We start from the raw sequence: 22,172 nt of genomic DNA on the forward strand, positions 1-22,172 counted from the left end.
AGATTATTTGTCTTGTACTGGGTCTTGATGGATTCCCCTCAGTTCATCCGCAGTCTAATACAATATATTTTGCGCTCTCTTTCTACTTTAACCCAACTTTCTTCTGACTAACAGTACCTCATAAATGCAACGTTTGAACAGTAGGTGGGAGGGGCTTCTGAGTGTCTTATTAAGGCTTTCTGTGCTCCTTGACATCATGAAAATCCAAAACTAGAAAAAAATACTTACCATCTGTAGTACATTCACATCCACAACATAACAGCATATGATAGGGAAAAAAGGGAAAGAAATACATGAACAGATATGAACTGACTGAATTAATCTTCATATTTTTCAAGGAAGCAAAATAACATTGGGCCATAGGGCCTTACAGCAAGAAGGTCCTGTGTTTGAGTCCATCATCTGGCTGTGCCTCTGTGGACTTGTATTTTTCTTTGGATTATTGGGTTCCTCTCATAGTCCAAAGACTTACATTGAAGTTAGGCTAATTGGTCTCTGGGCAGGGTATACGCTGCCTCTTGGCCTATGGCAGCTGGGATAAGTACCAGCTTCCCTGCACAACCCTGAATTGGATAAAGTGGATAGATGATGGGAAAATAACATTATAATGGCACACAACTGGTTAAATTATTTAAGTATGGGGTTTTAAGTAACACTGGCTACCAGCTAACCTGTCCGATTTCTCCACAAGTGAATGGTTTATGTCTTTAATAGTGAGGTTCACATTAGGTAGTAGCCTTTCTCTTAAGGAGAAAAGATGAAAAGATCGGACAATATTTCCCACATGTCAAACTATTCCTGTAAAGTTTCAAATCTGTGACTATGTGTCTTTAAATTATAAAGAGTTCTTTTGACCTTCAATCACTTTGGCAATATTTCTGGGCTGCCAAACGCCATCCATCCATCCATGTAGTTTAAACTGTGCCCATAAATGTCACAAGTGAAAGGGAGAGGCTATTATTAAATCTCACAGTGTTATACATTGTCTCAGCTCACAAGTGAAACATTACACCTGCATATTTGTTAGAGAATAAGAAATAATTCACTGCACATTATATCTGAGTCGGCACAGTTGCTGGCACTATTTTACTCCTTGCCTTTGTGGCTTGAAGTGTTTTGGCTGAAATCCATTTCAGAATCAACATCCAAGAAATGAGGCTCTGAATGCGCAAGGCTGCACCAGGGCTGTGATACAATCCAAGCAGCTTTTCTCATTAGTCATGTTTGCTGTATTGTTTATGAGAACAACCTGAGGTCGGCAGTAATTGACCGCACGTACTCGTACTGTTGAATGGTTCACAGTAGCGTTTCCAGTAAGCCCCTTAGTATGCTTCAGGCAATAATTGAATGAATGCAGGTAGAAAGTGGTTGGTGATGTTCTCTTCCCTCCCATTTTTGTCCGCGCCTCTCTCCCGTAACGTCTCTGCTGAGCCTCCAAACCTCGGGAGCTCCTCGGGCTTGCTGTTGAGCTCGCTAATGGATATCTGTTTTCTCTGAGCTGCACTGTATAGAGGGGATTTTACCTCATTGAATATTGTGTTATCTAAATCCTCATTAGGAGTGACTCAGAGAAGAGAAGAGGCAGTAACAATAGCGCCAATTTGAGCTACACTATGCTTCATGAGCTTTTTATATTCATGAGAAACTTTTTCTACACTGAATTAATTCAGTACGGACAAAATTATGTAGCAACATCCACTGCTGATTTTTAAAAAGTTCTAAAGAGTAAACCAGTCATGTATGGATTGCCCTAGTATATCGTTTTGACTTTTTTAACATTTTCATTGTATTTTAAACAGAAGAGCGAAACAACGCATGTGACAATAATGATCACAGCACCTTTGAAACTGCGTTGATATAGAAATACATTACTGAAAGGCATAAATATACAAATTTGAGAAATTTAAAACACATTTAAAACATTTTTTTGTCGTTAAGAAACATCAGTCATATTTTTGAACTCTTGCTAAAAAATATATATGAAGTCACAAATTAACGTTTGAACTGGTTTATGAACGCTTAATAACCTATTTACTAATCATTTATAGATGAGATTTGTAGAGGATTAACTTTACAGTTAACAATAGGAAAATGTAATAAATACAGCTAGGTTACTGACGGTTAAAACTCCAGTTGCTGCATGATTTGGCAAACTGACATCGCAAAGCAACCTCTATTACACTTCGATCTGGTGACTATGGAGGCCATTTGATTTCAGTGAACTCACTGTCACGAGTAACCAGGTATTTCCAGGCTGTAGTGTTTAAACAAAGCTCATTTGGTAATGAGGGAACCAAAATGTGCCAAGAAAATATCCCCCACACCATTACACCACCGCCAGCAGCCTGAACCACTGATACAAGGTGGGATGAATCCATGCTTTCATGTTATTTATGTCAAAATCTTCCCCTGCCATCTGAATGTCACAGAGAAAATCAAGACTCATCTGACCAGGCAACAGTTTTTCCAGCCTTCCATTGTCCGCTTTTCCTGTTCTTGGCCTGACAGAAGTGGCATCTGGTGTGGTATTCTGCTGCTTTAACCTATCTGCTTCAAGGTTTGACATGTTGGGAATTCAGAGATGCTCTTCTGCATACCTTGGTTGTAACAAGTGGTTATTTGAGTTAATAGTGGCTTCCTGTGAGTTTAAAGCTCCCCTCTGAACCCTTTGACAACAAGACATTTTCACCCTGAGAACTTCCGCTCACTGGATATTTAAACATTAGTAATTTGTTACAAACCACTAATCAATAATCTTTATTTTTTTAAGGCTTGTATGTATAATGTATAAGCACAACTATTGTGCCCTATTAGAAAGTTCAGCTAAAGTAACATACAGTAAGGCTTAAAGGAGGTAGATGTGACTGCTTTATTCACCCCCCATTGGGGCTGATTAATTTTTTGGTGATTATAGTGATTTACACAGCAATTAAGAAACAAAAGGAAGGCGAGGCAGAGGGTTTTAATGTGGTCAGCAGGGCTCCAGCGACGCTGCTTAAGTATGTCATTTGCGATGGGTACAACATTTCATGAGAGTATTGGTGACAGGTCAGCCCAGTGTGTCTCCTCCCCACATCTCACCACAACCCAGCTGTAGTTTGGCTGCCATGGCCTGCGGAGCAGCACTGGCCTTCTGTGTTCGAAGCTGCGGTGCTTCCCTACAGTGCCTCTGTAAAATTAAATCCAATTATATATTTCTTTAAATGCCATTTTATCCTGTAGGGGGGCTGTGGCATTTTGAAAGGCAGAAACATCACTAAAGCCTGCTTCCTCGTCTTCTTTAGTCTCACTCGTGGCACTTTCTCCTGCTGTATTAAAAATATGCATGAGCTTATTTGCCCTGATGTGGTGTTGTTGTTTTCCTCCCTACTCCTCCTGCTCCCTCTCTGCTCACCTCAGGATACACCCCAGTCCTACCGCGGGCTCCGGCACAGCAGCCTCCTCCGTGAGCACCAGTCAGGGCAAGCCATCACTCCGCCGCATCAAGGGCCGCATTCATAGGAGCAAGAGCTTGGACAGCATTGACCTCCTTGATTCTAATGTAAGTAAATGCACTGGATGCCAAAGTGATGATTTTTTTTATCATAAATACACATTTCCAAGAAGCCAGAAAAAACAGAAACACAGAAAAATTGCAATTCCAATAACGTGCCAACTAAAGAAAGAAGTTATTTAAATCTCTAAACATTTGCCCCTGTAAGGCAGGCCAATCAGGACCTGTTTGTCCCTGGTAAAGACACACGACCTGTAAAATTCACATCAGTTCTGTGGTTCTCCAACATTCCCACATACAAAGCTTGACAATAACATAAATAAATAGTTACATTAGATCATTTCAAAGCAGCAAGAAGAAAGGTAATAATAGAAAAAGAGAAATCCTTCAGCTGAGATTTGTATTCCATGAATATCAAATAGCTGATTTATAACCGGATTACAGGAGCTTTACAATGCAACCCTTTAATTAAAGTTGAATATTTCTTATATTCTTGGGTGCTGATGAGAGTTAGATTAGCGGAAACTACACTGTGCACTGACAGATGACTATAATATTCTTGAAATTGTTCCGTGATGGGATGAGTAAGCAGTGTATTTGTCATCATACCATTATTCCAGGGTTTCTACAGTTATCTTGAAAGACTGCTGAAATTGAAAAGCTGAACAGTTTCTCAGTATTCGTGTCATCATCCATGTACAGATGGAGTGGAGGCAGCTTGAGATTCAAGTTTGGCTTCAAAAGAAAAAGTACTGCATCATATTAGATTGTATAGTAGTAGCTGTCAGTATTATCAAGATATTAAATAAATGGTATAACACTGTTGAGGAAAAACGCTATTTTTTATAGCTTATTAAAGCGTACTCATAAATATGAAAATATCACTGCAAGCTAGTTAGACTGCAAAGAGAGGTGAAACAAATGCCTGACATTTATTTAATCCTCAGCATAACTGACGTGTAAAAATGCTGCGATTCTGTGGGGTAATTTCATACTTGAGGTGTATTAGTGGTTATATAACGAGATAAAACATGTTGATGTTTGCCGGACACAGTCAGGCTCCATGTCGTTCCGTTTCCAGTCTTTATGCTTAACTAAGCCGACCGACCTGCATAAAAGACACATTTTCTCACAGTGACATTTAAAATCTGCTCTAAAGTTTAAAATAAAGTTCAGGATGCTGATGAATATTTGAGGTTTATATGATCCAAAATATATAAAAACGGTTAGATTATGTTTTAGGATCAAGCCACACACAGAGACACACATACACAAAACACTCTTTTTATATTCAGAGCGCAGGTGTCTCAATTGTTGAATCCACCAAACTGTTCCTAAATGCTCAAAGTAAAACCTGTCACATTTTTCCTTTCAAATCCGTAAAGTCACTTTAAGTTATCATGACGTGCTCTTTGCAAAGCGCTTTCTGATACATGAGGCATAACAAGGAGGAGAGCGGCTCTAATGTGCGCAAATCAAAGCAAACACAGTTGTAACGCACGCATTCACAGACACAGCAGTAGACTGCTGGAGGGCCTCAGCCTCAGGGGAGCAGTATCGCGTTGACAGCTCGGCGATGACCTGACTAGGAATTCTGCTCAATTGTTCCATCTCATTAAAGGAAAACCTCTCAGCAGGTTTAATTATTAATACAAGGATTGGTAGAAAAAAATAATACCAGCCCTTGAGAACATGAGTTTTTATTGCCTCTGGGGTATATATGTAGTTTCTTTTGAAGTGCTGTAATTTATTTTAAACAAGTTATAATCACATAAAATGCTTTTAAATACTATTAAGTGTATTTTGAGAGCTTATTTTTAGCTTCAGTAAGCAAATAGCAGCATATAGCACAGTTCGGGTTCATGGATTTGTTATCAGTTTTGCAGGTATTTGTGATAAACCACATACTGGAAGCTGTTTGACTTGAGGATGGCGTTATATGAAAGAGGATCCCCGGTGTTGCTGCAATCCATCTGAACTGAATTTCACAGCAATCAATCCTGTAATTGCTGAAGTATTCTGCCCAAAACCATAAATCACGACCTCATGGTGGCATGAGAGTAAAAGTCAGAGCATTATGAGAAAAAAAAAATAGGATTTATCCTTATTTATCCCCTGGTGATCATGGGATATCTGCATTAAATTTGCCTTTGTATAAATCCATAAAGTAGTAGCAAAGATACTTTTATTTCAATAAAAGGAGAAACTGTTGGCCTGAAGTCACTACTGTAGGATTCAGCATAAGCGCAATCCATCCAATACTTGAAATGCTTCAGTGTAAGTGGCGGACCAATTGAGTGACAGGCTGATATTTTTTTTTTTATCCCTAAAGCCATTTAATTAACGTGGCTAAAAGCAGCGAAAACCCTCCTGCACAGTGAGTTTAGCGGCGCATATCAGTCATTGTCTGCACTGACAAAAAAAAGGAAAGAATTGTCATGATTGACTAAACAAAAGACCTACATTTGAAAAGTAATTACAAAATCAACATTCAGTTCCCATCCAGCAAACCTGGCGGTGATATGGTGGAGGCTTTTAGGCTGTAATTGACAGATTAGTGGTGGCCTTGATTTTGAGCCATGCATAACCAACCTAAGCTTTCATTGGAATAAAAAAAGCAGTGTGGCGTTTCTGCATTCTCGTTTCCTATCACGCTCTGTAAGTCATACACCGTGCTGTCATTTGTCTTTATGACCTACCGCTCAGAGAGGATACTTGAAACAGCCTGAGTGGCCACTACCTCACCAGAGACTGAGAGCTCAGCTAAGGGATCCTGGGCCTTTCCAGGGTATATTTCTTTAGCATGGGCTGCGTGTGCAATAGAGGAAAACTTGCTGACTTGCCCAAACTCAAATGCAGCTGATGGAAGTAACGGTCCGCCTTACAGTGAGTGATGACACCGCAGGATGCTGAGCTGAGGAACAGTTTCCATTACATCCCGCTGGCATGTCACACCAGACACAACACTGCCACTGAGCCTCTGGATGATGTGCATTCATTTTATACAATCCCACCCCCCAAAAATTAAAAAATAATGTAAAAACTTTTGCCTGTTTGGCTGATTCAACACATGGGTAAAGATATTAATCAACTGAGTGTATGAATTCAGGTCCATAACTATCATTGCCCATCAGTGTGGAGCTAAATAATCAATAGTAGTTAAGACTTTGTTTATATTGATTGCTTCTTTTGATTGCTTTTCTCTCTTGATAGTCAGGGGAGGACTTTGGCGCGTGGCCCACTCCCGCTGTCATTTGTATTGGCAAGCAGTGCACTTGTTCACAGAAAGCTTGAATCAGATTTTAGTGCTAAGGCTGCAGAAAGCACAACAGAGATGGAGAAGGGGGGTTAACTACAGTCTTTTTATGCACCCAGTGCCTTTGTGTATGGCAGGAGTTATTTTTCCATGTTCACGAGTGACACTAACTTTGCAAAGCAGTGTTGCACACAGTGGAGCACAAAATCCCATTTTCGTTATCATTTACACTTCTAATATCTTTGACTCCGGTGCTCTAAAAAAATACATTGCTTGATGTATTTTGTTCCTGAATGTGTGGCTCTTTGCGTGCGCTATGTTACATCAAACGTCTTTTACAGACGAGCAGAAAAAGGCCGTGTAGCCTTGGTGCAACTGGGCTTGCTGTTTTCGTGTGTGCGTTGATTTTGGGAGAAGATGTGTTTTTAATGCAGTGTTTTTCCTGCTCTCTCAGCTGTTTTGGAAAATGTTAAAGGAATGTTTGCTGCAAAGGCTATAACCAGGTGAGCTGCAGAGAGAAGCTATAACTGCATCAGCAGGGAGGAGATGCAGCTAAGCCATGATAAAGAGCACAATTAAATTAATTACTCCTTAACTGATCAGGATCAGTCACTACCTGTGCCCGAGGTTTGCACCGGTCAAAGCCTAATCTCTTATTAGTTCTGCTTGCCTTATTCCACTCTCAAAATCCCATCCTTGGCTGCAATCTGCCATGGACACAGGCACTCCCCCCCCCAACTACCACCTAAAAAGCCCCAGCGTAAGCATTTATTCACTGCTCAGTCTTAGGAAAGTGCTGCAGATGCATTTACAGAGAGAGCAACTGCAGCTGAATTAACCAATCTGCATATTCAGGGCCTGTTACCAGGAGATTGTTCCCATGCGATGAAGGAATGGAAGAGCGGGAGCGGAGGGCCGCACCTGAGCGGGACGCACAACAAGAGCTGTGGAAAGGAGGGATGAACAGTGCATAGGGGGTGGGTGCAGGAGATTTATCACGACTAATACAATGGAAGGAGGAGCAGGGATGAGTAAGGGGGGTCATGGGGGAAGAACTGGGATTGGAGCAACTGATTTCCTCTACATGAGGCAGGTCTGTTATGTAAGAACAGTCAAATGGATGATTTTTATGTCCTGTTGGTGATAAGCACTTGAGGGGTGGTTGGAGGTGATTCAGGGGGCTTATATGTGACACTGAGCTTGAGCGGACCATGTGTGATGCTGCTGATGTGTGTGATCCCAAATGCTGTGCGGTGGGAATGGCAGATGTTGAGGACGTGTCTTGGGGGTGTGACCCGAGAACAAGGACTATCTATGTGTCCTCGGTTAGGACATCTGGTGGGGTCAGTTAAGGCTCTATGATGACACTGCACGGTGCTTTGTAGCATTTGCTAATTCACAAAAAATTGTGCATTTTGACCCCTAATTAACTAGTTATTGCATGTTTTTGTAACGCTTCTGTTTCTGTCAGCATTTGCGATTTCCTCTTGTCCAGAGTCCTTGCTTGTCAGTGGACAATTTGAGGAAAATAAATTGTGCCTCTGAATTGTTGTACTCTAGTCCCTCATCTACAACAAATCATCTCAAAAGAGAAGACTCAAACTCACATAAATTCCAACAACTCTATTGACTTTTCCACTTGATTTATGATAGGGGGTGCGAGACCTGGGCAGCGGGTCCTGTGTGCAGCTGAGGTTTACTGAAAATGTTGCACTACACCAACATCTCACACACATGCACATTTCCTGTTGTAAAAATACAGCCCCAATCTATTACCGCCACAATAAAAGACCCTCATTACGATGTTGGCTGATTTTCAAGGAGGACTCAAAGTTCATGTTGAGGACCTGAGGGTATGGTCAAGTGAAGGACGCCCAGCAGGATGATGTAATGTTGGTATGAATCAAAATGGTGGCCATGGTGGGCAAGTCAGGCATGAAGAATGGAAGAGTGAGGAGGCTGCGCCGAGACAACTTAATCAATCACGAGGGTTGTGGACGCGCCGTAGATTACAATGTCCGCTGATTGATTATCATGACATGAGCGCATGCTGGTTTTCTGGAAGCAAATACATTTTACAGGCAGCAAAAATATATGTTGCATTTCCCAGCAAACACCTCAGAGGAAAATGTGATACTAATCATATCCACAGATGAGTCATTGCATTGCTTATTGAAAAGGGTTCAGAATGATTTATTATGATAAGTAAATAATTATTGAAAAGGATGACAGTTTTTTCAACATCTGATGGTTTTATTTAGTCCAAATACACCGAGTCTCTCTCCTGAGAGAAACAGAGGTTTTAAACTTTTAAGAAACTAGTTCCAGCAACGGTGTGATTATTTTCTAAAATGAAATGGACATCAGTAAGTGATTATCACAAATAGCTGCTGTTTTATTGTCTAAATAATAACCTTCCATTGTGATAATGCTATATTGTGAGCTTTTCCCTTTACTCATTAGGTGTTTACATCAAGCAACATACTCGTTGATAGCATCAGATCATACAAATTCAGGTGAATGACGATCCAGTCCAGATGGACATTATTGACATTTAATTCTGTCTTTGAAGGAAGTCGATATGTTGATGTCAGGCAACAAGGACAACATCAGCCAATAACAACGCCAATATATCAGTGCACCCCTAGCTTCAAGTACTGTAAGGTTTAACATGTCACATCATGTTAAATGTAAGGTTTTACTTTACTGATTTATATTTCTACATGACAGCAGTGTGTGTTTGTATTTTTTGTGTAGTTAGATGTGTGCGCACTCGCTGTGTAAGCGGCGCGTCTGTGTGCTTCTTGCAGCCTGCCATGTTTCTGTACATGTAGGATGTGTGTTGATGCCCAGGGAGGCACCATATGCTGTTTAGGCTCAGGAGCATCCCATCACGGCAAACCCGAACAGCCGCAGCTCCTTCATGCGTCTCCCTCCATTAGATCGCGCGTGCATCACCCGCCAACATGGGCCTGCAATCACGCAGATCCACTCTCCTCCTGCTTGTGTTCACTCCATCATGAATAATTCTTCATATAGATTTCTTCTTGCGAGGCTTGACATAGCCAGGTTCAAGACAGATAAAGTGTTCTGCTGAAAGCCTGCAGAGGGCAGAGTTTTACTACTTAAATGCACAGGAACAGAGTGACACATGCTCTCTCTCTTTTTTTTTTTTTTGCACAGCTGACACAATAGAGAAAAAAAGGGGGGTTGGATGTTGGGTTTAGCTTTTACATAGGCACTAATGTTACGATACAAATGATCGCGACAATAAATGAACTGTGCAGCCACAGGAAGTGGTAGAGTTGATTGCTGAAGCCGATGATACAGAATTGTTTAACTCCATGCTTTTTTTTAATTTATTGCATTAGGGGGGACACCTTCAACCATGCACACTTTAGTAAAAATTATTTTCTAGTAGAAATGAGAAGTGGAGATTTATAGCATGGTCTGGCTTATTTCCGCAGTGCGGTAAATTACACCTGGGTGATTTTTCTCCCTTTTTCTTCCTGTCTCTGTTACCCCTATCAACTGCCCTCCAAAATACCCCTTCGGTCTGGTCCAAAGGGACCATCTGATTACAGTCCACCTAGGCCTCTAATTGCTTTACTATCATCCCGAGCAAGGTTTTTCTCTTTGGAGCAAGCCAAGGATAGACAGCCGCTTATGAATCCAAAATAATTTAAAGTTCTTGATGATGGGGAATAAGAAGCAGCCACCTCGTAAATTTAAGCCTTAAGTGATATTTCACATCCTGGGTCACACGGTGTGTAGGTGGTTAGGCCTTAGATCACAGGATTTCAGCAGTTCCTCTTAATGCACGCTGAAAATCAACACATTGGTGCCATTCAGCACTCTGCGGAACCAAAACTGGTCATCTAAAATCTTTAATTCCCCCTCGAGGAATTCAGCTTCATGGTTAACTTTTGCATTTGCTCAAAGGCAAAACAATTTAGCCCCCCCACCTTACTAGTGAAAAACCTCTCTATCATAACGCGCATCCACATTAACTGATTGGAATTGTTCATCTTTATTAGCATTCATGCTCCCTCCTGGGATAAACATACTTAGGTGATTGCTTCTTTGCCGGTGTACATGATGTCGTTTGATCCAGAGGATTTGGATGCTGTGGTAGACTGTTGTCACATGATCCGCAGGCCGGGGATGTGAGGCCGTTTCATGTCACCTGATATGTCTGAGCTCTCAGCCGTTGGTGGGAAAATGAGACACAGATTATAGGTTCATTTGGGGAATCTTGGAAAATATGTGTTTCCTCCCTCCTGAACATGATTTTAGCTTTTAAAAAGCACGAATCAGTAAATCCAGATTTGTCCTTTCTCAATCACATCCTGAACATCCATGGTGTCAGATGGTGTTTGTGTCATTCCTTATTTTCCACTAACTCTAGATCAGAATGCTTGCACCAGTTTATTAAACAGGCTACCTGTGTTTAAAGTGGAAATTTAAAAAAGACACTTATGTAATAGAGTATTTTCTGGGATAGCATTTTTGATCCGGTGCAATAATACGGATGGTGCAAAAGTCAAATTCTCCACAGATATACGGTGACAATTTAGCTGCTCCTTTGCAGCAAAAGCACATTTCAAAGCAGCCATTTGGCAATTCATGTGATAATAAAAATAAATAAATTATTAATTGCATTCAAAGGAAGCAAACCACAAAGACAAAAGTGAATCATTAGCTGTGCCTTACATAAAAGCGCAGTACTCAAAAGGTTAAACAGCAAACAGCTGCATGATTATCATCATAAATGCTATCTATATTTGGATGCAGGAACTGAATATTACACTCCAGGTTAAATATATATATTATAACTGATGATGCAATCACAAACTGTAAAATGAGCTTCTAATCCAGGTACCAGCAGCAACATCGTGTCTCCTAGAGCCTTCAGCTGGATTTTACCGCTCTACATGCTTTACAGAGGTCACACTTCATTCATCTATAAAACGCTGTTTGATGGGTGCTTTTCTTACCTGTTGACTTTACAAGATGCCTCCTACTCGTGAGATCACGAATGATGGCGTCTATGTGCCGCGCTTCATAACGTCACGGCCCTCTGAAAACCTTTCTGTCCTGAATTAATGGCTTGGCTGTCACGTCAGTGGGATGCTTTCTCATGCTAGAGGTCAGTGATGCTGACAGAGGACAACACAGAAATCGCAGAAACACAAGCCACTGTACAGTAGCCAGCTCACTCCGTTATGGGATTACACTGATGTACTCCAATTTGTAAAACCAGCCACTGGGTAACAAGATAAGAAACCAAGTTTTGCGTATCATCTTGCAGCTTTGGCAACATGGAGTCATGGAATATCATATATTATTCCACGTAGCTATTGGACAAATGCATTTATTTTCCTCTGCTGCAGTGCTATGTTTAACTTCTGTCATGTCATTTGATAGCTGTGGTCATTAAAGCACATAGATGGCCACGCCAGCCTTTGCTTAGTCGGCTGTTTTCCTGACCTGTACAACCGAGAGGTGACTCACGTGCCGTCAGGGGCAGTGCACTCTAAAAGCCAGCCTGCTGTGAATTCCTAATTTGCTTTTCCACTCGTGTGATTCGTTCCTACTCTGGTCATACTTGCTTTGGATCCTGTCTGTGTTTTTAGATGCACTGATTTGGGGGGGGGGGGGGGGGGGGAAGACGCTGCATTATTCTGTTGCACGGCGTGTGAAACTCCCTCTGTGCTGTTGAAGTCAGTGATGCAAACACTCTTGTAGCAATAACAGAGGGTACGTCAAGGGCTTCTGCAGAAATACATTAAGAGGCATGAGCTCACATCAAAGCTACTTCAATTCACAGACGCAGATGGCAAAACAGGACATGCATTACAAGTATGGTTTGATTTTTTCTGCTTACAAACTTTGAACATTGTAATGTGTGACAAGAACTTACAATGATGAGTCTCATCCTCCAGATACACATCACACTCTCAATTACTGCAAAAGTTTTTGCTGTTATCACAATATAAGCACAGAAAAGTTGTAAGTTACAACTGCTGCTCATTACACTTTGCTTTTCCACACGACATCTGTGCCTGCCTTTGTTTATCTAATTCTTATGACCTTGGCCAACACACATTCTTCCATTCAAGATGCCCCTCACCTCCCCCTTCTCCTTCTGATCCTCCAATGAAATCTGCAGCGATCTCCTTACGTCAGCTACATTGCAGGACCTCTGTTCTCCTCCAGCATTATATTCAGGCCCTATCTTCTCCTGCGTTCATTAGTGCCAGAGGTAGAGGTGACAAGAACGGTCACACATTCTCAAAGTGATAAAATACACAACGGACGGCGCTGCAGGGAATTAGTTACTTGTGGAAACGCTAACAAACTAAAGTGCATGCGATAGAGTCTTAAGAGTGGAGTTTGGTGCAGTGCACAATTTACATTCAGCTGTATATTGATTAAATCTGTATGCCCCCATGGGAAGGAGTATTGAGCATCGTGACTGTAGGCTGGATTTTAATTCTATCCTCTGCATTTTAAATGGCTTTCTGCACCATGTAGTTACAACTTAAGTAACCTACCTCAGCTTTTCCTATAAAAAAGTTTACGTTTGAGGTTGTTAAAAGTAATAGCTAAATACATTTCTTGGTGACACAGTTTGCATTCAGAGCAACATAAGGAAGGCATCTATTCACACATGTGGAGAAAGGCATGTGGGATAAAGCGTCCTGTCCTTGTCCAGCACTGATGCCTTTAAAGGACACTTAGTGAACCCTACAGATTTGTTAAAGTCAATCTTTTGAATTACTGTTAAGTTCTGCTATTTTTTTTTGTGAGATTATATAGAGCTTGAGGTTCTGTGTCTGTAACTAATGAATATGTGTTCTAGCTTTGTGTTAAATGTTTACAAATGTTGTTTGCTTTAAAAAAAAATCTTGGAGTGTCTTAGTTTTGACACTAGCGAGTACTGCAGCATTTGAATGAGCTGTGTTTTAAAAATACTTTCATTATGTTGGCAAAAAAGCAAAAAATACTATTTTAAAACTACACTTTTAAAAGTATGAATGCAAACACTGCCAATAGCCCTGTCATCCTCACACAAAAATACCTCTCTGTACTTTACCTTTTTGCACAATATGAGGAAAAGAGGGCAGACAATTTGGTTTAGTGCAAAGCATATTACCTGGAAAAAGGGGGGAAAAGGGCAGTTTGGTGGTCAAGACAAATATTAACTTCAAAGTTAATAAGTTTTTAGCGAATTGCCGTTCTGGGGGTTATTTATGACTGACTACACACTCACAAGCTTTTTATTGACAACAGAAAATTTGTTAACCTAAATAAAATGAAAATTTACCTGCTTTTTCTAATTTATTTGACCATGCGCTGATCTGCTGCCTAAACTTGTGTTATTATTTAGATTAAAATAATGATAATTTAAAACAACCCAAGCAATAAGTGTCCGCTGTTAGTCAATAAACATGTTCACCTAATGTGAAATTTAAAAGGCTTCTCGCAACCAATGCATTAATTTAAACCAGATTTAGTTTATCTAACGTATAGGCTAATAATAAATTTAAAAAGTGTAATTATAACAAGTTACATGAAAAAACATTAACAATCGTCGACGGTCCACTTCAGGAATATCTAATTACATTGATATTTATTAATCGATGACAAAATAACAGTCGCCTTAATTACTCGGGTCCTAAAACTGGATAATGATATGTTCACCGCAATCTGATAAAGCGTCTTCGGCGTGTTTTCTCCATCTTCAACGACGCGCTGGAATGGCGCTTCGTGTTGCTGGATATCACTGCTGCTGCTCCTGCTGTGGGCAGCCTCTCTGCTCTGCATCCCTGCTCTCCTCCTCCTCCTCTCCCCCCGCGGATAAACCGGAATGGTTTCTTCCAGGCGAACCTGTCACTGTCGCCGCGGCGGAGCAGGGAGCCGAAGTGTGAGCGCAGGGGGGGGGGGGGCAGGCTTCATCCACTGCCTGCCATTGCAGTGCGGCGGCTGCTGCTGCTCTGGAGCCACACCAGAGAGACCCCTTTCCTTTTATGTGAGATTTTAACAAGCACGCCGAGAGGACCATTGCTTTCACGAAGGTGAATGGTTATCTTGATTTTTTTCCTCAAGTGCGTTGTTGGGGAGCGTGTTTTTCTTTGCAGCCGTAGGAGTTGACTAGATGTGTCCCCCTGCGGGTACAGGCGAACGATAACGGTGCAAGCCGAGGTAACTTAGCTACCTCACTACTACCAACTGCATCTGCGCGCTATGCTAAGGGGTTAGCAAGTTGCCACGCTAACGTACCTCCTATTTGAAATGGCCAATAACGAGGTTCATTAACGTATTTTATGTGGGACATGCATAAACGGTCAGAATAAGCTACAGAATGCCTTGCGTTAGAGCTGTCATCGAGCGGACGGGTTATTAAGTGCGTCCAGGTAAGATTAGCTGGGAGTAGCTAGCCTAGCTGCTGGAACAAAATGTCGGCCAGCTAGGGGGCTGATTTGACCAAGAGGGTATAAAAGGGGCACAAGATTTAGTGTCAGGGTGCAGGACGCAAGGAGGGAGTGGTAATATGAAGTCAGCTGCTAGAAATATGACATGGTTTTTTTTCTTCCTCTTTGTAAATTAAAGGGGGAGGTGGTGCGCTGTCTCACCTTGTACTGATGTTCCGTTAGTAAAAAAAAAAACAAAAAACGAAGTGGGATTTTTGGGAAAGTAGTTAGGTCCCTAGCTGGGATTAGGTTAGTGGCACTGGACTACCTGCTCGCCTGCCCCGCTGTCGTTACATTTTAAACATGTCATAATAATACCAGCTATGTGTGTGCTTGTGTGTGTGGGGTCTTTGGTGGGGATAAACGACTGTTTGGTATGGCGCATGCAGGCTAACTTTCATTGTTAGTTTCCATACTAACCAATGGACAGCTGCTAACATGAACTGAAGGCACCAGTGTTCACCTGTTTAGTATTGATTGATGTAAGTTTTTTTTTTGCATGTTATTATCACTTATCTCGTTTTCACATGTGCTGTAACCTATTTAATTTATGTACAGAAGACACTAGCATGTTAGGACGTGTAGAAATAAGAGATAACAATGAAGATGTGAGCTTCAGATTCTGACTTGATGTTATCCGGGATTTTAGTAATCGAAATATCCTGTATTGACTCTAATTTCTTTACCTTATCCTTCCAAAAGCTTCTTAAGGGATTCCTAAGTCAGTTTAGCTGCAGAGGAAAACAATCAACCACCTCTTTCTGGTGGTTCCTTATATCTCACAATCTTGTTTTGAATACAAAAGAAGATTGTGAGATGTCTAAGCGTCACTTCCGGCCAAGATGCCAGGTATTAAATGTGTATGAAGTTCTGTTATGTTTTTTGGAAAAATATAGCAGTGGTCCTGTCATGTGTTGTTTTTGTTCTTGTGTTGTTTTTGTTAATACAGTCTATGACTTTAGCACTGAATGCTATTTAACAATTACAGTGATTTTTTTACCCTATCACATATATAATTACTGCATATTTTACTGGAAGTTTTGTGATTCATTGACGCACATCTTCATCTTGAACTCCCTTGTGCGTGCGACTAAAATGTGTAAATGCTGGCGACTGGCATTGTGATAGTAACACTAGATGAATCTGCAGCTGGGAAGGAAAATAGATTTGTCAAATGAAGTGGGAGAGTCGTACTACAGATGTTGTTTGTGGTTACCCTTCAGATGTTTCATTGCACAATCCAGTCTGCGTCTTTCTTTCCCTGCTGAAAAACAGATCAGAACACAGAGCTGTACAGGCAGCAACTCTGGCAAACATGTTACTGTGAAGAAGAAAATATCAACCCAAGGGCAGACATACATGTTGGTTTGTAAATCATGTTGCCCTGAGCTGTCATGAGAGCAACCATCATCTGAGTCATTGCGGTTTTGGAAGGAAGGACAAGCGCATCTGATATTTTGCCTACTTAAGTTAAATTTGACTGACTGCAGCTTTGTAATCCTGTGTATTTATAGAAACTGGCTGGAATTAGGGGCTTATCTGTTTGGTGGTGACAACAGACATACTAATGAGACTGAATTACTGTATTTATGCCATGTGTTTATACATGCTGCACCTATAAACCTTGGTTTTGCAGATAGGACTATGCACACAGATTGCTTTCTTATAAAGGATATCAAAGTGGATGGCCTCCGTGTAGATGATAAAGAATGTGTTTAAATTAAGGATGCTGGAAAACAATGGCTGAAAATGTTTGATTAGAGCCCAGTCCTGATTGTTGGGTGCTGATACCAATTTACATTTTTAGGCTTATGTATATGCAGACACAAGTCAAAGCTACATTAACAAGGAGAAAACAGAGCCATTGTTTATTAATTTACTGGAAATGTATTGTACAAACTAGATACCTGAAAATGAAGGTAGATGTCTTATCGTAAATTAAGTGTGACTTTTCCAATATTTAAAATGAAAATATGTTTTTAGGCTGTGGCTGAATATACTGGCTTTTACCCCATCCAATTTGGACTGTAGGTAACTGGATTCAGTGCCAACCTCCAAATCTGCTGGTGCTGCCGCTGCTAATGTTAGCCACATTTAGCAAATAATATGACAATGCATGTGCAATTTTGTGCACACTGCAATATGCCACACATTTTAATGGCTTTTAAAAGAAACTGAGAAATGTGATTAGGGCTGCAGCTAGCGATTATTTCAGTAATGATATAATAATAAAATAATAAGAATAAAAAATTCAATTAATCTTTACTCTGTGTTCTTGGAAGGCTTTGTGAGTTCCTGTACATGGGTTTCTGTCTGTGGAAGTGAATCAGTGAGTTTGTGTCTGTTAGCCTTTAAAGGAGAATGGGGTGGGTGCAATGAATAGACGCCAGCGTATCAGCACTCTGAAGTTTGCCCTGTGCTTTGATGCAATGTTTCTGCGCTGCTTAAAACAAGATGTTATGATGGTGTAGACGTTAATTAATATTAACGTCTCAGTGTCCAACCTAAAATCCCGCACGTCAGTGGCTCAGTTTTACTGGCCCATATACATTTTTATTGGTTTGTGGAAAAAAAAAGTTTTCATTTTTGAATATATCAATGCAATTTAATTGAGACAGTATTTTATATTATTTCACTTTGAATCCAAAAAATGTTTCTGAAAAAATCTTGAAATAAATATGGTCTAGTATTGCCATGCCCGTTTTCGACTCGCCCATTTTCGTTTCCATGTACAATAGGATGGCTGCCGTCAGCCTTCAGTAAGCTGTATAATTTAAAGGTGCCATCAGACTAAGTTAACAGTTAATCTGCAGATTTTAATAACTTCTGGAGGCTTACTGCAGACTTTTCGCTGTGTAAAACAAACTGCGGTGGATGGAGCAGCTACAAAGTCTGTTTTTCTTCACGTCTGAGTTTGTTGATCACGTGCTTTGATGAAGGACTCCCGCTCGTTTATCCCAGTAAAGGTTTTAATAATGATTACGGGAACAGCGCTGCTGTTTGGACGCTAGAAACACGCCGCTTTCTTTCACGTCTCAGTAACGGCTCCGCCTCTTTGCTCTTCGCGGTGTGTAAACAGACTCTGTTTCCATGTTAAAGTCATCATCACTGCTGCTGTTGTCAGTGTTTCTGTTTAAAGCTGGAAGCTGTGTGGACTTAATGTGGTCAGACTTTTTATTCACACGCTAATCCTAAATACGTTTGTATTGCTGGTCTGTTTTCAGACGCAAACATGGGAGAGATGCTCGCTTTCGCGTTTCCATGGTGACATGGCGCTTCAGAGACAAAGCATCGAGAACTTTTTTTTTTATATATAATTTTTTTATAATCGAATTATTCGAAATACTCGTTGCAGCTCCAAATGTGATTGATACTCATAAATGGTTCTTCAATAAAAATGCAGTATTTTTGGACTATGCCTAGCTTAAAATCACCTCAGCTTTGACTGTTTTGCCAACTTTAGATGAGTCAAGGGTATTTTTTCCCACCACATTTTTAGTCAGCCAGGAAATGAATCACTGGGAAGGTCCCTAGTAATTATCAAGTTACTGCAAAGATGATACATAAATATGCACCATAGTCTCATAAGCTGTGATGCTGACTGTGCTAATAAGGCATTGCAAACAATGAGTTTCATATCTCGATATACGTTCTGTGTAAGTGCAAGTGCGTGAGAAGTGTTCCCGCTGATTTACCCAATGTGTTACACTGTAAATAATTTGCATTTCAGTGCTAGTGATAGCCTCAGGGGCCACTAGAATAACAAAGAGGGGAATTAATGAGTTAGCCTGTGCTATTTTGAAGAACTGTAACATAGGGCTGGGCCATATTATACCGTTCACGGTAATACCGGTATAATGTTAGGCAACGATAGGAAAATGAAATATCGCGATAGAATGGGAGTAAAACGCGCATGCGCAGTGCCTTTGTTTTCATACGCACATGGCCGATTGTTGAGTGAAACAGATGAACCAGAATTGGTTTGTAAAAATGGTGCAACTTCCATGATGTGGAACTGGTTTGGTGTTTGTCCGTCAGATACACAACAAAGCACATTTTTTTGCAGAACATGCAAGCGGCCGTTGTTATTGTCATATTTGTCGGACTAAGATGCTCTTAAATCTGGGAGTAATCTGGGTCCTAAACGCCGTATGCTTCAGGTCAAACGAACACTGCAGCATCACTGAGCGTTAAAAACTGTCTAAATTCTTTCATCTTTAATAAAACGATCAGCATTGCTGCTTTACCAGGTGTAACTATAAAGTTTAACTTCCAGGCATCCATGAAAACAAAAGTTATTACATTTAACGGAGTTAGAAGTTAGCAGGAAGCTAGCGGAAGTTAGCTCGCTAGTTTCGCTAGTTACCTAAGCATGATATTGCATGTTCTGACTGAGAGATTTCTGAAAAAAAATCAAACGTACAGCTCTGCTATCACTTCCAACATAAATGAAGACAGGAAACTAAACAGCAGTGACGTTTGTAGGGTTACTGAAGTTGGGCTAGCTGGTATATAATGATGTGCTACGTGATCGCTAGCGACACAGCTATGTTAGCATAACATAAACAGTGAAGCTGGAGGACGAACACTAACACTTTTCCACTTATAAAAGTTAACGTGAAGGTTCTTCATGGTTAGAGACAAATGCAATCGCATGGCAGGATGCTGTAAACGGACCAAACTTCAGTCAGGAGAACAACTGAGATAATCCATCCACAATACGAGGTTAGTCATCAATATACTGCAGCAACATGGGAATAGAGCAGCTGCCAGAGAATTCAACATTAATGAATCAATGGTACAGAAGTGGAGGAAGCAAGAAGAATGAGTTTAATAAAGTTTGATTTATCTGACTGCTTTGTTTCACTTAATGTGCCTTATAATCCCGTGCACCTTATGGTCCGAAAAATACATACTGCACACTGCAGTTTAATGTTGCAAAGCACCTCTTTTTAACTTCAGTGGATATTATACATGGTTATGCTCAGGATATGTCAGCCCATTTCTACTGGAAATGCCTTTTGGTTAAACTTTCAGCAAGGAATTTGCATTTGCACTGTTACATTTTTATAAAGCTTTAATGTACATAAAAACCAGCTTCTTGTTTAAGTGAAAATAAATGGAAGGTTGTCTTTTTGCGCTAGTAATGTTGTGGAGTTGTATTTTGTCTCGCATCAATTATATCGTCAGTTATATCGTTATCGCAAATTTTCAAATATATATCGTGATAAATATTTTTGGCCATATCGCCCTGCTCTACTGTAACATCTGTGCTTACATCTGTCCCAACATGTTAGTGTATCGTACTATAAGGATTACAGTGTATGTACGTGTCTGTTTCCTAACTCCTAGACACGTTAAGCAATGTGGATGAAACTTTCTATCTAGGATTATCAACATCTATATAGCTTTTGGGAATTATTTTATAACAATTAAGTCTATACATATTATAAATACTATTTGCGGTAGCTTATTTCAGAACGAACAGCTGCATTAACTGTTCGTAAGTTGTTGTTTGCAAATACATGATGATAAACAATTTTTAATGCAATGGCACTTTTGGATCATTTAACTGTGTCGTCATGCATATCTGTAAATAAGTGTACATCAAACAGTGACACCAATAGTTACTGTAATTCTTACACAATGAAAATGTTGCTTGCAAAGAACAAAAATAAATTAATATATTTATCATGCATTTGTTTGGCATTTACTATTTGACTGTGTAGAGTGATATAATGAAGACAAAAAGAGTAACATGTTGACTTAACATACGTGTTTGTGCCTTAATACATGAACAAACTGAACAAGCACCACAGGCCTGGCAGGAACTTGCCACGGGGCAGGTTTTTGCTAATTTACTATAATTCACTCGTGGTTTTTGTCCATTTTAAAAAAAAAAAAAAATCATTATTTATTTGAACGACTGTTTTCACAACAAAGCATAGTTTGGAAGTATCTAATATTGCATGTGTTTAAGGCTTTTGAGTTAGCATTCTGTAGATCAAGCTATAAATGATGGTATTTTGTTTCTTATGTACTACCTCACCCTTGGACTACATTTTGGAGACAGTGTTAGTAGATCAGTGGGTGTGTTGGACATGAAAAGGTCATTGCTTTGAGATGTGGCCAAATTTAGACTTCCTAGCAAACATGTTTTAACAATATGTCATTGAAATCTATGTTCTCATAATACATTTGCCCTCTGTCTGGTCATATGGCATGTTTACGTTGTGGTTGTAGTTTCAGTTACACAGAGGCTAGCTTGTGTAAATCAAGGCTGTCATAAATCCCGGTGTGAAGGGGATGTGGAATTATCAGGACGAATAGGCTTGGAAACTCTTTCATCAGTTTCATTTTGGCGTGAACCTCCTTTTTCTTATACTGTAGAAACCTCCCTTATCATTGCTGTTTCTCTTTGGCTCTGCTGTCCTCATTTCAATCACTGTGATGAAGAGGAGGTGGGGGCAGGTCAGTGGCTCAGCTTATCAGCACATTCCTGCCTTCTTGTGTGCTCTGTGTGGGGCACTGATAACTTCCACTGGGATGATTGAGTTCAGGACCAGATTTCCTGCTCTTATGTGCTCAGGACACTCTCGGGCTCTGGTTAGCATCACTAACTGGTGCTGTGGGGCCTGCAAATGGTCTTAGCTCACATTAAGCCTCCATCCACGTGAGTGAGTATCAAAACTTTTAAATTATGTTGTTATAGTTAATGGGACATAGCCAATAGGAATATACGTATTCAAATCCTTTCTTCAGAAAAAAAAAAATTGTTATTTTTACTAAAAACGGCTATATCTGATTTTAGCAGAAATCGTCTAAAAACGCACCTGATCAGCATCTATGGCAATAGCATCCATGGTACTAACTCTAAAGAGGTAAATATTTGCCCAGGGGTTCATGGGAAAACTTGGGGGGAAAAAAGAAAACTGATTAAACATTA

The 22,172-nt window shown here is 40.3% G+C and overlaps 1 protein-coding gene across 9 annotated transcripts in view; it reads left to right on the forward strand.

The window, feature by feature from the left end:
• Window positions 1-22,172, forward strand: part of tjp1b (tight junction protein 1b) — a 61,475-nt gene that overhangs the window by 7,318 nt on the left and 31,985 nt on the right. For 6 of the 9 annotated variants that reach the window (XM_085412455.1, XM_085412456.1, XM_085412464.1 and 3 more), the window contains exon 2: window positions 3,400-3,541. In XM_085412455.1, the coding sequence (XP_085268581.1) occupies window positions 3,400-3,541 (142 nt within the window). The other 3 variants (XM_085412460.1, XM_085412461.1, XM_085412462.1) reach the window with 3 other exon arrangements.

The sequence above is a fragment of the Rhamphochromis longiceps genome, linkage group LG7 (assembly GCF_057381845.1).
Source record: "Rhamphochromis longiceps isolate RC_006_pf linkage group LG7, R_longiceps_female_GT1.1, whole genome shotgun sequence".
NCBI classification, from domain to species: Eukaryota; Metazoa; Chordata; class Actinopteri; order Cichliformes; family Cichlidae; genus Rhamphochromis; species Rhamphochromis longiceps.